The sequence below is a fragment of the Rissa tridactyla genome, chromosome 2, assembly GCF_028500815.1.
Source record: "Rissa tridactyla isolate bRisTri1 chromosome 2, bRisTri1.patW.cur.20221130, whole genome shotgun sequence".
In the NCBI taxonomy this organism is placed as follows: Eukaryota; Metazoa; Chordata; class Aves; order Charadriiformes; family Laridae; genus Rissa; species Rissa tridactyla.
Window position 1 is genome coordinate 149,207,396 of NC_071467.1, and position 16,964 is coordinate 149,224,359.

The 16,964-nt window shown below is 40.9% G+C and overlaps 1 protein-coding gene across 2 annotated transcripts in view; it reads left to right on the forward strand.

The window, feature by feature from the left end:
* GPR158 (G protein-coupled receptor 158) overlaps window positions 1-16,964 on the forward strand; it is a 211,193-nt gene that overhangs the window by 187,626 nt on the left and 6,603 nt on the right. For both annotated transcript variants that reach the window (XM_054192154.1, XM_054192155.1), the window contains exons 8-10: window positions 10,371-10,509; window positions 14,764-14,869; window positions 16,799-16,945. In XM_054192154.1, the coding sequence (XP_054048129.1) occupies window positions 10,371-10,509; window positions 14,764-14,869; window positions 16,799-16,945 (392 nt within the window). The remainder of the gene's footprint in view (window positions 1-10,370; window positions 10,510-14,763; window positions 14,870-16,798; window positions 16,946-16,964) is intronic.

Here is a 16,964-nt window from a genome sequence, read left to right on the forward strand (position 1 = left end):
AGACCTGAGGGCTTGAAAGCATTCACCCACAAAGCCTTTTTCCTGTGGCCTGAATATATTCTATACCTCTACATCTCACAGCCAGATACCAAGTTAGAAAAAACCCAAGCGATAAACTTTTGGTACCTGAGGGCTCGCAGTGTCACAAATCAAACTATTCTTCTTTATCCTGAGGGAAACATCCTATAAGTGAAACAGATATCAGCACAGGATTTAAAAGAACTTCCCACAAACTGGTAATAAAAAAGCAAAGTAATAAGTTTAATGAACAAAGCCCCAGGCAGAAGAGAAAGGCAGTCAGAGAGATAAACATGCATGCACAAACACAAATAGAAAGCAGAGGTGAAATCTCCGCAGGTGGATGTTCCTGACTTCAGCAGGGCCAGGGTTTCACCCAGCGTGGATAGGATTTGAACTCTCGTTTTTAAAAATCCCCTCCATGCATTCTGTGTGTGTTTTTCAGTGGTTTTTTTTTTTTAACCCATAAGCGAATGGTGGGTATTAACTAAGCACAGGGAGGTATTTTTCCCCAGCGCCTGGTTGATTCCCGGCTGGCCGGAGCGGTGCTGCTCCCGCGCAGCTGGCCTGAGCTGCTGCCACAGACCACTAATCGGTGGGTCGTGCCTGGGGTCCTGGACATCGAGAGGATTTCAAACACGAGGCTGTGTCATGATTACCGCATGCCCTCAGCCAGGAAAAGGAACAAAGCAAGTATTTCAGGCTGTTCCCAAAAGAACTACCTCCCACTGTTCATTTGTTGCTATTTAACCTATATAATCTTTGCATCTGAAGAGGGTATGAGTTGCCAGGACAGGCTCGGACAGATTGGGCATGAAGACGGTCTGTACAGTTTTGAGCGGGGGCATTGTAATACAGCCTTACGAGGCCCTTTATTAAATTTTCTACAGGCCCTCTGCTGCATTCAGCAAATGAGTGATTATTATTTCTTTTTGTTATCCCCATTTGATGTGGCCCTATGCCATATTCGGGGTGTGTTGTTCAGAGCATGCCATGAATAAAGAACTGTTCGTTTCCAAATGGGTGTTTTTAAGCTGTGTTCTCCTTAGCATCAATGTACAAAGATTAAAGCCAAAATTGTCAACAGTAGCTATCCATTTTGAGTGTCTGTCTTGAGACATCTAGGGACTGGTTTTTCAGAATTCTGTTTGTAGCCTCTTCTATGTGGAAAGCACAACCCGGAGATACTTGTTAGAATTCAGCACTGATGAAGATCTGGCTTCAGTTCTCACATTAGATACTCAGAAAATGTATCGTGTAAAAATAGTGATCATTTGTGAAAAGCTTACTCTAAGTGATAAGACCAGGGCTGTATAAAATGTTTGCAGTAGAAATAGGAACAGAATTCTCTTTTGCGAATGAGCCTTCAGCTCTGTTCCTTTCCTGCTTGTGACCCTCTCCTCCTGCCGCCATGTACCCCCCTTCACAGTCCGCATCACCAACACTGCGCGCAGTTTATGTCCCTCATCTCCAGGATCTGGGAAATCTGGAAAAGGTATGGGGAGGACCAACAAACATGATGTGTGGTGCAGAATGTCAAATGGGACAATTCACTCATCTCAGGTTAACTGTTTATTCCAATTTAATTTAAAATAAAACATCCTCAAGGATGGTGGAGAATGGAGCTTTCAAAAAAAAACCCAGATTTTATTTTTTTTCAATGATGACCAGCCAGCATTCTTCTGTTTTCCATTCTCAAAAATAGCTGGAACAGGTTGAGCAGTTTGGGTTGCATTACTGCTACAAGAAAAGCAGTAATGTTGCTTTTTCTTGATATCTGCTACATCACAGGTGAAATCCCATAGCCTTTATGTAGGCACCATTTCTACAAAGTATTTCTGCTGAGGAAACCGTATTTGGGTTACCTTAACTGCATGTGTATATATCGGTAAAAGCCATATTCAGATTCTTTTGCAAGCCACCTGCAGGAGGCAATGGCATTGGGAGAGGCTGGAAGATGCTCTGACTTGATCTTGTCTTTGCACCACCCTTGCTGGAATCCACTTTTCGGACTGCCCCAAGTCGTTGCAGCCCTTCAAGTACTTTGTATACCATTGGCAGTTGCTTCCATCCTCTTTAAGATGTGAGAGAAGAGGTTCCACGCTCAGCTTGCTTTCAGCTGCTGGTGGTAGATCTTTTCTGATTGTGTTCTCCCCCTTTCATCCACACGAGTGAAGAGGATGGTGGGGCACATGGAGACAGAAGAGTGGCCAGCTGGCTTTAATAACAGCAGTGGGCTTTGGAAGGAATGAGACAGGACAGCACATCTGTGTGGAGGAAGGAATAAAATGCATGAGTATAAGGGCTAAGAGAAGTGCAGAAACGAGGAGAGTTCCTGGAGACTGTAGACCTGCGTGCTGGCATGTTTCATGCAGTGAGACTCCTAGGCATATTGCTCACACTCAAGTCAGTGAGTTGTCTCCGTTGCCAGCAAAAGCCATCTCTAGTCACCCTCAAGCCACGGGGCCCTTAGACCGTGGGTCAGCATGTCCCTTGCGTTACTTTGAGTGGACCTGCAAGGCAATCTTGTGGCTGTGTGGGGGACGGAGCGTGCTGTGCCACCCATCAGCCCATGGACCCCTGCTCTTCTTTCATCCTTGCAGAGACACAGGCCATGGGACTTCTGGTAAAAATAAAAAGTCAGGGTTTGGCACCATTAATTCTTACTCCACACATAGGTCTCTGTATTGCTGAGCCTAGCTAATTAAAATAATGCTGAGATATGATGGGAGAGACAGATAAACCTCTGGTAATTCATAATTTGCCAGGAAAACTCAACATTAAAGACTTGTACGTGTAATCACCATTCATTGAAATATATTAAAATCCTTTCAGTTGAAAAAAACTTCTGCTGCGACATGGTGCAAGTCTCCAGGTGGGAGATTGGACGCAGTGAGGCAGAAAGAGACTGCACTGGCTGGCAACACAGGAGCAATTGAGGACACAATTTTTTTCCTATTTTAAAATGGTGTGTGCTCGGCTTCAGCCGGCACCCTGAGTGAATGAACAGACGGAATAGACGTGCTTCCAGATCCATAAGCTCACTTCATCTCAGTAAAGGGGATTTAAAATGTAGACATCAGTCTGATGAAATAAAGTGTGACAGAGAAGTAGATGAGTTGTTGTAGCTGCGTAATGGATGTAAGTAGAGTTGTAATCAGTAATTTGTGTCCAAAACCTGAGGAAAAAATTGGAACAGTTGGAACAGTACCGTTTTGCCAACAGTGCAAAGTTTAGGATGCCAAATGAATTTAGTCAAGTCCCAGCTGTAATGGGCTCTCCCTTATTAGTGTAGGGAAAGGATGTCACCGTCTCTGGAGAGCAGTGGCCTGTTCTTGGCCTATGATGGTGCTTTTTAAGCAAATGAGTGTGGTCAGACATAGAACATCACACAGAGTCATTAAAATGGGCTTCAGTCCTTCAGGAGTGTCTTCTTTTTGCAGGTAGCTTTTGGACAGCAGAGTACAAGCAAGCACGGGGCTGGGCATCCTGGCTCCAGGGAGCTGCTTTCCCACAGCCGTCTCCACGGAGAGGATGGCCTGAAGAAGCGCAAGAGAAAGGCTTTTCTGGCATTCCAGCAGGGCAGGAGGGCTGAGAAGCAACCAGGACAGCCTGGAATAACTCGCTTTCCTTTCCCGACCATGGCGGGAAGGAAACTCACAGTTTAGGATTTAAGCTGTTCACAAATATGGGTAAATTTATTTCCACTGTCATCTTGCAGTGACAGGGTGGCATTAGCTCCATTTTACAAAGCCAGAGCTGAGGCACAATAAGATTAGAGTTATACGGTCCATTTAATCTGAGTGCCCATTTTGCAATGCCTTTGGCTCAGTCACAGAGCTTAGTCAAATCCATATATAACATGTTATGTATGGTCTCACTGGCCACAAATACAGCCCTGTATGCTTAGTTCTGCTGCAAATCGCAGCAAAAATGCCTAGGTTGGCACCCAAATAGCAAGAGAAATGCTCTCTCTGATCATCTCTGCAAAGCTGGGCTTGAGTGTGGACTTTTTGCCTATGCTTAGGCACTTCCAGTACAGACAATGTTAGAATTCAGTTGTGCATGTGCACAAGGCTTCTGTTTTTCCCCTGCAGTCTTTTCTCTCAGTCACTAGACATCTAAATGTCATTTGCAACAAATTGCAGAGCTTTCTTCATTAGTCAACCTTGATTTATCTCTGGAATTGCTCTGTCACATGCATTAAATGAGTCTGGTCTCTTAAAAAATTATATAGTTAACTCAAGATTATATATGCAAAAGAGAGTAAATTAAGGCTGCATATGTGGTGTTTGTATTTTAGTGCTGTCCAATTCTTAGAGACAGCAAAGCTGTGGAAGTAAGGATGAAGTACTTTCGTAAGGCCTCTAAGAAGAGTTGGTGTGTAAGCCACGTTCAAAAATCCAGCTTCGTATTTCTTGATTTTTCATGTTTCCTTATATGATCTTTGCTTTTTTGAATTCGTTTTTTCTTAACTCTCCTGAGGTCCTGCCCTCGCTGCCTTTACTCCATTTGTCATCTGTGGGGGTTCTCTTCCTGTACCCACTCAAGTGTAAGGAGGATCTCAATGACTTTTCCAAATCTTCAAAGAGAGGAAAGTGACTTTGATCACTGCTTTCCATTCCTCCTATCTTGCTCTGCAGTACTGTGCAGTCAGGCAAAGTACAGACACCTGCAGAGCAGGCAATGACAGAGGATATGGATTCATGCGGGAATTTACTTGTGCTGGGGGCTGGACAAGCGGGAGCGGGTGTCCTGGTTTGAGGTAAAACAGAACCAACTTTCTGTTCAGTATTTTTACTTCTTAGCTAGGCCTCTTCTAACTTTCTGAAATTAACCGCATGTTGTGCTGAAAACGGTTTGTTCTCAGAGTGATAAGACCAAGGTCTACAGTTTGTGCCAGGGAATGGTCTGCACAGAGGCTCTTGCTTATACTTATTGCTGTAACAACCAAGGTCAGCTAACTTCGTTATTTGCCCCGTTGGAGGGTCGGAAACGGAAAAGCATAGAGGGGTCACACCTGCAGGAAGGAGCGGACAGGACAGGGGATCCAAAACTGACCAACAGGGTATTCCATCCCATCTGCACCATGCTCAGTATAAAAGCTGAGGGATCAAAGGGTCAGGCTCTCTTTTCTCCAATGGCTGACGTCCAAGGAGGACCCTGTCTGTTCATCTGCCTTAGATCCCGATCCGTGGGTTCCTGACTCCAGCTGTGGAACCCAGTTCCCACCCGTCGGTGAGTTCAGACTGGGACTTCCCCAGTGCCTGCTGGTGGCATCATCCTGGGAGCTTTAATCGGGTTTTGTATATGCTGTGTCTATTTCATTATTTTCCTTTTTATTTTATTACTAATATTCCATTAAAGTAATTTAGTTTCTTCTAAACTCATAAATCTCTTTATTTCTCCTCCTCCTCTCCGTGTACGAGAGGTTGGGGGGGAGCATCTGTCACTGACCATTGGCCAAGTTGGCCAAAACCACGACAGTGGGTCAGCCTGCATTTGCTGTGCTCTGCAAGGCATGACACAGCTTGGCCAACGGACACTGAATGAAATGTCGCAGAAGACTGTCTCTGGATGTGCTTTGCCTTGTGCTGACTTTAAATACGAAAGAATAATTTGCAACACAGACAACGGCAAGTTTAGTAACATCTAGTAAATATACTAACCCAGATCTTCTGAGTAAGTTTGATTAAGTAATAGTATCACCCCTGAGTCTGTCCTTCTCTATAGAGCAGATGGGTATCACATACCACGAACATAGCATTGTCCTTCGTTGTCAGAAAATGCAGAATATGAAGAATGGCCAAAACAAATCCCAAGTGAGCAGTCATGGGGGACTCTCAGTTACGGCAGGCCAGTGGCATTGGGCATGAGTCTGGTCCAGTGTACTGGATGCCCAGACTAAGTGCTCCAAAATGCTCCATTTTCTGAAAACACGATGGGCATTGCAAACAAAAGAAATAATCGTGGATTTTGAGCACCAAAGGATATAACTGAGCAGGTTGATTAGCTAGTGCAAAGACCACATAAAATCCTGTGTGGGTAAGAAATACATAATGACTAGCAAGAGAGGTATTTAAAGATTAATTCATTTGTGCATATGGCCACATTTTCTTTTCCTGTCTTCCCTTTCATTCATGTCTTTTATCCCTTTAAAGCAATTTTTCCTTTTCTTACTCTCCTATCTATCAGGGATTTGCACCCAAAATCTGAATGCTTGGTTTAGATTGTTATGGAGTAGCTACTGCAAGTTTTTCAGAGCTCTTTTATGCTTGATTTTTTTGACTTCACATTTTCTGTCCAGAGAGCTGTTGACAGCTCTCTCTCCCAGGAATTTCCGTCATTTCTTCAGAAGGGGGAAAGAAGGTATTTCATGTTCTTGTGCTTAATAAGTAAAATGGAATAATTTATAAGCCTTATGATAAATCATACTTCAAGGAACAAGATCACATGTTTTGAGCTTTGAGTTTGGTCTTGGCGGGTTTGCAATATGCTATGACAGTCCTTTAGTGGTCAGGAAGTCAGTCTTCTGCACCAGCCTTTTAGTGGAAAATTATTCAGCAAGCCAAACAGAAATTTCATATCACATCTCACAGATTTTAATCATTAAGGATATTTGGCTCAAAACAGTTACTAGTGTGCCATAGACAGAACTAATAAGACCTCAGAGATGAGTGGTACATTCGAACCTTGCTGCATGGTGGCCAGATGTGCGCCATTATCACTCTCTCTCTCTCTCTCTCTCTCTCTATCTCTCTATCTGAAGTTAGGTGTATCTGTCGTTTTCATTGATTTAATAAATACATTAATATGTCACCTTATTTTATATTGAGAAAGCAAAAAGGCCATTTTGCCATACAGAAAAATTGTATAACACCTTCAGATTTTTGTTAAAAATTGCACTGATAGTCTGTAGCTAATTATATGACCTTGATCTCCTCTCTCAAGCACAGCTTCTACATGATACATTTAAGCTGTGTAATTAGTGGTTTAGATAATAAATTGGTTTTCTATCAGTCTGTTTTGTTTGTTATTGCTAATGAAATTATTGTAATGTTTGGCTTAGCAAGTATAGGAACTCTGTTATTTTACCTTGTGTTTTAAAAGCTATTCCGTATTTGTGTTGCCTACCAGATGTCACACTAATTACTATCTGTGGACAGGAATGCCAGCTCTCTTCTAAATGTAAAGCTTTTATAAAAGCATGATGCGTTAAATGGTGCAAAGTACTGTATGCTTCAGTATAGTAATACTTAGAAATCTTCTCTCGTTGTCTTAGGAACCCCTTGTATCTATGAACTGAAAACTGTGAAATTTTCAGAATTAATCAGATCAAATGCTACCTTCATTCCTACTTACCCCCTCTCATTGAAGTTGGTTTTTATTATGGAGGTGTGGCTTTTTCACTTTCATTTGCTTTCTGAGACACCTGTATACAAATCTGTATACAAAAAAATTAATTCTTGTAAATCTTCAAACTTAGAGCAGATTTTTTTTAAGCAAAAGTTGGCCCACGGTCTTTAGTGTAAATAAGAGTATCTTCAGCACATGGAGTTTCATACATGTATTTTCATCCCTTTACAAGCCAAACTTTTTCAAACTCTCAGCCTCTGTTAACACTTGTAACTGATTTTTTCAATCATTAGGAGAATTGAGGCTCTTCTCACTTCAGTTGAGGAAGAGAAAGAAGAATGGACCATTGTGGAGTATACGTGTGTATTTCACAATTAGCTCACCTGTTCAGCTCTGCTGCTACTGTTGGGTTTTTTACTGCAGGAGGCCTTTGGATGAAAGGCAGAATGAGAGGAAATAGGCTCTCTGGCATGTTCTGGGCAATACCTTCTAAACCATATCAATAAGAAGTGTTTCCATAGAACATAGGACAGTAAGATACAGTGATTTGGGTTTAGCAGCCTAATTCTATCCATTTTTTCCTTTTCAATTTCTTCTAAATCAATATGGAGCAATTAAAGCAATAAATTTCAGTGCTTTGAAGAGCAGTACATTTCAGTGCCGTGATTCTGCATATGCAAGGCAAGTGTACTTTAAAGAGAAAACCCAAAATTGCTAACATTTGTAAAGGAGCCTTTAATCTTGTTTCATTGAAGCAAAATTTGTGTTCCACTTGCTCAGAGAAGACTTCAGTAGCAAGATGGCTTGGCAGGTCATTCCTCTGTGGGTGTTTTTAAGAAACCATAATAATAGACTTCAATATTAGCATAGCTAATTAGTAGGAATGAAATGGAAGCAGCAGCCAGTTTGCCCAAGCAGAGCATGTATGGGGGATGTAGGAAAGACACCTGCACATGCCTTTGTAGAGCTCAAAACCAGGCTGGGACACATAGTCTCAGGAGATTCGTACCATGCTTTTTTCATATTGACACCCAATAAGGTCCCCAGTCAAACTATTATAGTCAAAAGGTTTATTATTGCTGGGATTCTGGTGAGGAAGAACACAAAAATAGCAGCATGTGTGGATTATGCCTTTTCAGATGTTTGTTTGTATGTAACTGGTAAAACTGCTGAGTTTATGTAGGATATGTTCGAGGGAAAATGATGGTCTTAAATCTAGGCCATCTATTTTTGCTAAAAGTAAGAAACATGTAAAGTGTTGTTCAGAGTTCAAACTAAACTCTTATCAGAGCACAGAGATCTGTGTAACTGAATTCATTTTCATTTTATTCAAACTTGTCTCTTATTGTTTTTAGCTGACATTCATAGCAAAATGAGAAATTTTGAAATGCTGTAACAATATAATATAGGTAATTTACAGCAGTTATGGACTATTAAAAGTAGAGGAGCCAGAGGACCTGGTCTCATGAGGTATCCAGTGCAGATCATAGAGTGATAGAATCATAGAATGGTTTGGGTTGGAAGGGACCTTAAAGATCATCTAGTTCCAACCCCCCATGCCATGGGTGCCCCTCCCATAGACCAGGCTGCTCAAAGCCCCATCCAGCCTGGCCTTGAACACTTCCAGGGATGGGGCATCCACAACTTCTCTGGGCAACAGGTGCCAGTGTCTCACCACCCTCAGAGTGAAAAATGTCTTCCTGATATCTAATCTAAATCTACCTGCGTCCAATTTAAAACTGTTACCCCTTGTCCTATCACTACGCTCCCTGATAATCGAGTCCCTCCCCATGTTTTATTTCAATCTGTTGCTAATGGCAGGGTTCACAAGCATTTGTGTCCCTATCCAAACCAGACCCGTAATGATTTGCTGATCACCACCATAGGGTGATGTCACTGATCACCAGTTCTAGCTACAGTACAATAACAGGTAGTGAGTGGCAAAAATAAGTATGAAAAAGAACTAATTTTCTATTATGCTACATTTGCAGTTTTTACTGCAAAAATTCAACAAGGCAAAAGCAGTGTATGAGTAACAATGGGATCACACTCAATTTCTGAAGCTGGTCCGGAGCAGTGCCAGCATTGCCGGGGTCAGTCATGGAATTGCACGTTGCTGGATAGGCTCAACCACTTCCAGCCATCGTCAACCCAGACTGCAAGGCAAGAGGCACAAGTGCCAGCTCTACTCATAGTTACGTGCCGGAACTGGGAGGGGGAGGGGGGTCTGGAAGGAGAGATTTTTCAAGATGGGTACAAAATTACTTCATTTGTATCAAAAGCAAAATGATGAAGTGATGTCAAAGCAGACTGTCTAGTGGAAGCTGAAGTCAGAGCACTGCTGGGATGAGTTAGCTCTAACAGGATAGTTTAGCTGATCCTGACCCTTTGCTCATTCTCCTTTCTTCCTTTACTCATTTTTCTCCTAACAGAGAGAAACACATCATTTGTTGTAATTACATTAGGTCCTCAGAAGTGACTCATCATATTATGGGCACCAGCAGAATTAACTAACATGAACAGAGGAGGGTTTTTAACCCAAAATGTATTGTTATATCTGAGTTATAAACCTTTGAAATGAAACTGTTGTCTTAAAAAGCTTGTAGTCTTGCCTCTATAACAAGAACCGGAGCTACAATTAAAAACACTCGTTATTTTAAGTGATGTCAAGCTTCTATATTACCAGTTTGAAAAACAAGCAAGACATTATTAGGCATTGTCTTGAAGTTTGTCAGTTGAAAAACTGAAACACCATGAGTGCAAAGGTTCCTGATCTGCAAAAAAGAAGTGTGTAAAATGAAAACCAAATGTATCTTGTGCAGTGACAATATCTGAAAGAGTTTGAATGCCTATCTGTGTACGTATAGCCATGTATGAGTGTATACTGACTTTGCATAGATACTCACACATACAGAAGATACTATAGTACTTCAAATTTCCTTCCTTTTTCATATATAAAACTAATTGCAAATTATTTCTTTTTGTTCTTCTCACAGCTGAATTTTTATTCCTCTTGTGGGGTGTTTATCTCTGCTATGCAGTGCGGACAGTCCCATCAGCATTTCATGAGCCACGTTATATGGCTGTTGCAGTTCACAATGAGCTCATTATCTCTGCTATATTCCATACAATTAGGCAAGTGATCTGTAGATCTAGTAATTAACTATTTATCTTTCAGGTTTCATATGGTGCAACTTAAAATGAGTGAATGGGATAGGATGCATAATGGAAGGTCTCATAAATATTGTAAACATTATCTGCAAATTAACTGATCACTAAACTTAAAACTGTTCCCATAGGATTCAAGAATATGTACAATCAACTTGTTAATTGTATGATTAGGTGGTTTTTTTCAGTACAGCTAGCTGATAAGTTCTTGGATCAAAGTTCAGTATATATGATAAATTAGATATAGTAAAACTATTATCTGTCTTCAGTCATCTGCATACAGCTCACTGGTTTGTATCCCTAGAAAAACAGCAGGTAAGAATGTCGGTGTGTATGAACTTTTCCTGGTGTGTAACAGATTGGCAAGGTGCAGCTGTATGCTAAGAGAATTGTACTGGTTTGTGCATGAAGCATAGTGTTTTATATGCTGACATAAAAAATTGTTATTCATATCATGCTATCACAGTAACGTAAAGCACCTGTTTCTTATAAAGTTTATAATGAGCTCTACCTTTCATACTTGTAAATTTATTAGAGTAATAAGAAATAAATAAGGGCCTTTGCCAGAGGTATGTGAAATTTACTATATGTGCCTTTCCTACAGAACACACTGTAAAAATGAATTGGTCCTAGAAAATTCAAAATAGGAAGATAGCGTGTATTTCATCTCACGCTCTAAGAGATTCTTATGACTTTCATATGACATTCTCGTACCTTCCTTTGCCTCCTGACAGTCCGTATCTACTAAGATTATTTTTTTTTCACATTGCTCCATTGACAGTCTTCAAATACTCTTCTCTGTTCCTTGGGCTGTCTTGGAACTCATATTTCTCTCTGCCTTCTTGATGTTTGCTTCCATGAGGCACCATTTTTTCTGAGTAGACATCAGCAAAGCACATCTTTCATCACTACTCCCTCCAGGTGCTCTTTCCCCTATCATTGTTGTAAAGTTTGGTGCACTTTTCAGGCTTGCAACTTTTTGTTTCCTTCACCTTCTCCTAACCCCATATCTCAGCATCCACATAGTCTCAAAATCTTCTTTTTTACTCCCTAACACAAACATCTTCAAAAATAATGTTTAAAATTTGTATTTGATGGAAGCATTTTTCTTTTCATTCCTGGTAGATATAAAATTCAATTACAGTACTTTTGAATTTATTGTAAGCAATATGACAGCTTCGCGGTCAAAATTTTCCCCCATTAATTAATATTCCTAAGCCGTGTTTTGGGCCATGTTAGAAGACACAGTTCAGTGCATTAGGAGAGCTATTCTGTGGGCTGCAGGTTTCTTTTAACAATAGGACAGGATGAAAGTAATCTTGGATTAAAGAGAGGGGAAAAGAGGAAAATGTGGCATTTTAATACATGCCTTATCAAGGAGACGCAAAAGGGTTAGGTCTTTCAGTTTATCCTAGTGAAGATCCTGTTCCTTCAGCCTTAGGTCTGCTGATATTGTTCTTCCTTGTTTTTCAAAAAAATGTACATTTTATACTGATTCTTTGCCCTCTGTCTGGTAAATGCTGGTTTGTTGAAGAAATATCATGTACTGCTTATGAATAGGAACAAATAAAATGCACTGGAAGTACATGATCCCTCCTGAGATTATGTCCATTTCTGTATACACAAATCTTAATCCCGTCTCTTTGAAGTTTACATTGCCTTACTTTTTTTCTTTTTTTTTTGCTTCTGTTTTCCCTGCCAAGTTCGGGATGTAACTGAAAGAACAGAAATGTAAGACTCAGATTTATATGACATATCTGAGTTGTCATGGAGCTGAAAGCACTGGAGCCTTGAAGGAGACCTACTATTACAAGGCAGCCATCCAGTCTGAAAACTCCCAAAGCTCATATAAGATTGATGTGAGCACTAAATAAAATCTTGAACTGTTTGCATTTTGTTTTCCTATAAAACCATTATTCCCATTTGAGAAACAGAGGATTCTTGATTATCTTCGGATCAGCATAGCATTAAATTCCTGCATTGCTCTTTGGCTTGTATTAGTGAGAAAAACAAAATTATGTGGGAAAAAATCTCATTTGAGCAGAAACCCCATCTCTGATAGGTCTGAATGGCTACTACAAATGCTATTTTGCTTTCCGGGGTATGGTGTGGATACCTTAATTAATCAAGGTTTCACACATAAAACAAGCAAAAGGCCTTCACAAAATTTGAGGATTGGAGCTGTTAAGGGTTAGCTGAGTCTGGTTGGCATCAGGACCTGGGAGCTTCCTCCCGTCTCTGTCTGATGGATGTGGCTGCTACTGTTTCCATTTGCAGGCCTAGCCAGGCTGAGCACATCCACCATGGGTGCAACACAAGGCTGGCCACATGGACCAGTGCAGGTCCAACATGTACAGCCTGGTCCTCTTCCTCCTCTGCAGCTGATCAGGTTCACTCACGAAACATGCACCCTGTGTCAGTTCGCAAGCACACTACATTGACACGTCCTTCAGATAAGAGCACAGTCCTTAGGCCAATCTAACACCCATTTTAGGGTTTGGGGCCCCGTATTCAGTCATGGGCTGAGACCTTGAGTCTTCCCAGATGTGGGTCTCCCACGTGCTGGATAGTCCAACCTGAGGGTTGCTTGTGACTTGCACATACACACGTGCACAATGTAGAGTGAGATCACACAGAAGTTGGGAGAAGGATTTAATGAGAAGACAGGAGATATTGCAGTGATCAGATGCAGGGCTTAGTCGGTGACAACTTGCTTACATATCACTAGCCCCTTCTATCCCCCCTTCTTTACAAGCTTGCTCTTCCCCCATCTACCTTAGCCCCTCTCTGTCTCTGCCCTTGTCTTCTCACAAATAAACAATTCATCCTCATTACTTTTTTCCAATTGGTCCTAGTTTTGCTACTTCAGTACTCAAATTTGGTATTTCTGATGTCATTAGCTAGGTAATCACAGCCTTATATGCTGTTACTGATACATCGGTACCACTGACCTTGCAAGTTCTACTCCCCCGAAGGCCCCCAGTGCTCCCTTCAATTGCCTGTGAAGTTTGGCCATCTTTAAATGACTCCCCGTTAACCACCTGTGAAATCTTGCCATCCCTCACAGCACCGTCTGTAACTTTTGGTCACTTTTCCCTTTTTTATGTTATATCCAGCAGTTTCTCATGTCATCTTCAATAGTTCTCATATTGCGTTCAGTTAGCTAAACCTCAGGCCTAAGCCTCCTTGTATCCCTGCACACCTCACCAGCAACATCTCTGGAAGAAATAATTCTAATATTTTATTGTGTTCATGAAACATTTCATTTGCAAAGTATTAATCAAGAAATGATGGCTGCATTATTATGGCATATAAGCCAGTGTTTCATGCCAGGCTATTTCTGTTAACAAAAGCTTCTGCAAAATGTGCATCTGTGGACTTGGATAAGTTGCAAATGTCATTTCTATCCGAATGATTTTTGTAAACCTGCAAATTACAAGCCAGTGGTATGTCCATTCATCCATTGCACTGCTTCCCATTTCTATCTTTGGGAGCTCACAAAAGCAGATAAGCCAAGCATGCTCCAGCTAGCTTGAACCGCGGCGCTTGTTCTACCACTCGTTCAGAAAGCTCAGCAAGGAATTGCTTCATTTTGCAGGTTCAGCCACTCATTCCCCAGCATTCGCAAGGCTCTCGGGCCCGGTGGTATTGAGCTGGGCGGTCCTGCAATCAAGGCCATTTCTCTGCTCCCCGCTAAAATGCATTTCAGTTCAGTTCCCTCTTTGATGGCTTATCAGCCACATTCTCTAGCAGCGATCTGCGGACATCCTGTATTTTTGAAGTGCGCTGCAATTTATCATAGTACGTGTGCTTACTTAACCTAAAATCATCCGTTCAGATCCTTAATGTATGTAAGCTGCCATAACTCACTTCAGGCCAAAGACATTGTGACAATATAAAGATCAAAAAAACCAGCTAAATAGAGTGAGAATGATGAATAGAGCAAATAGAGAGTGAATAAGCAATATCCTTTAAGGTCTGTTGTTTCTTCTTATATTTTGTTTTGGCTTGTTCTGTTGGTTGTTTTTTCGAGTTGTTTTGAAATTGTGGTATACAAGTAAAGCATGGGGATGTAATTTTTAGTCTGTGTGAAAGCAGTACAGAACAAAACGAGTTGTGTTTGGCCTTTCAATGAAAAGAATCCTAAAGAATATTAAAAATGTTAAGTCTAATGCACTGGAAGAAGAGGCAGTGAATTGCAACCCTGAATTCTATTTTCAGATTCATTCTTGCTTCAAGACTTCAGTCTGACTGGATGCTGATGCTGTTCTTTGCACACACACACTTGACTGTGACAGTCACTGTTGGGCTACTTCTGATCCCTAAGGTATTCGAGTCTCCTGTCTCTTTTCTTTTGCCAAGACTGAGGAAAATAAATGTTGTCATGCAGAAGCAATGCCATATAAAATTAGCAAGCAACTGGTAGAAAAGGAAGATGAAAACTTTGGCTATGTTACCTAAAAAGCTGTATTTTAAAAAAAAAAAAAAAAAAAAAAAAAACAACTTATACATTTTCAAAGGTTCTTTCTTTCAGCTTTCAAAATTCATGGGCTTTAAAGTACTTAAAATTTTGATGCAATTAATACAAGAAGGAAAGAATCCTGCCTAACAATGCTTATTTCAGGTATCTGGGGGACCATGCTGCTGCCAGAGTTAGCTGAGATCAGACAAAGAGTTTAGGCGAGGGGATAGAAAGACTAGGATGGACTGCTAAATAAAACTGGAATGAGGAGTTTGGACTGGCCATGAGATAGAGAGGTTGGGGTTTAAACCGGGCAGTTGTTACAGGTTGAAAAAGGAGAGCCCTTTGTGAGTCAGAGCGTGGGACGGACAGATGCTGTATACTGAGACAGATGTGGCCTGTCATATGGAGCCAGGTACGGTGCTGGGTGAGAAGATGAGTGTGTGTGGGACACGAGAAGATGGAGGATGACTGGAGGGAGGGAAGAGAAGAGACAGAGCTCTGAGTGCTGCGGCACACCTCCCGTCAGGCACTGGGAGCGGAGCCACAATATCTCAGTCTCATCAAGGGCAGGAGAACCGCAGGCGGCTCCACCTGTCTCTAGCACCAGTCCCCAGGATTTGGATGGAGCTTTCTTCTTAGACAGTACCGCAGCAAAGCGAATGATTTTATAATGGCTTTTGAAATGACCAGTAATATTAATCAAGTAGCCAAGAGTCAAAGAGAACAGGAGAGGTGAAAGCTACGTATGAAGGAAGGACACTAAGCGGTTCAAGTTGATGCAACTCAGGTTAATGAAGCTGCTATTCCTGTCTTTTGCCTGTGTGTCAGAACAGGGCACGCTGATAACTGTCATATATACACCCATTAAACAGTCATAACAGGGGGACACATTGATGCAGCCTTAATATTAAATGACCTTGTTTTATTTTGAATTACTTTTCTGGTCTTTAGCAATAATCTTACTACTTTATATTTTATATTCATATACTTTATTACATATCTTCAAAGATGTCTTTCTAGACTAACCTTGAAAATTTGTTGACCTTTCTGAAGCTGTCTCATAACTACTGTTCAACATTTCCATTTTTAGCTTATTATCTGTGTCACACTACACAGACTTTTCTTCCAGCACGACAGAGAATTCAGGGAATTAAGAGAAGATTAACAAGGTTTGGTTCCATTCATAAAGTTCTGGGGCCAGATGACTGTGTGGAGAATAGATGAGTGAATCAGTATGAATAAATAAATAGTTGACAACCTCTCTCCAACTCTTGATCTGACCACTTGCTAAAACTTAGAGAGATTAACTTGTCTCCTTTTTTATTGTTTCCTTCTTTTCTTTCCTTTTTTTTTTTTTGGCCACCTCATCTCTTCCTTTTCAGGGTTAAGATCTAAAATGGGAGAATTGCTTTCTGCAGGATTATTCAACAGTATGGAATATAAAATACAGTCTTTTGGTTTTAGCAGCCTAATTGGAAATACTGGATGAAAGTCTATGTTTCCTTACTACCTTAATTTAAATGCAATGTAAAGAGGTTCAAATAAGTGTCAAAATAAGCGGGTTTTTTTTCCTTATGCAAATCTGTAAGATTTATCAAGTTAAGCCGTCATTAATAAGAGTTCCTTCCATACAATACTGATATTCTATAGGACACTACTTATGCCAATGATGCCTCTAGCTAGTGTGTGAGTTCAGAAAATCCCAAGAACTGTTGATGTAAACTCTTACAGTGATGTTGAAGTAAACTTTTGCACTGATGGCAACATCTTTTTTATGAATACTTATTGCAGTTTTCACATTCAAGCAATAACCCAAGAGATGATATAGCTACAGAAGCTTATGAAGATGAGCTTGATATGGGTCGATCTGGATCCTATCTGAACAGCAGTATCAATTCAGCATGGAGTGAACATAGTTTGGATCCTGAAGATATTCGGGTATATATAACTCATTTAA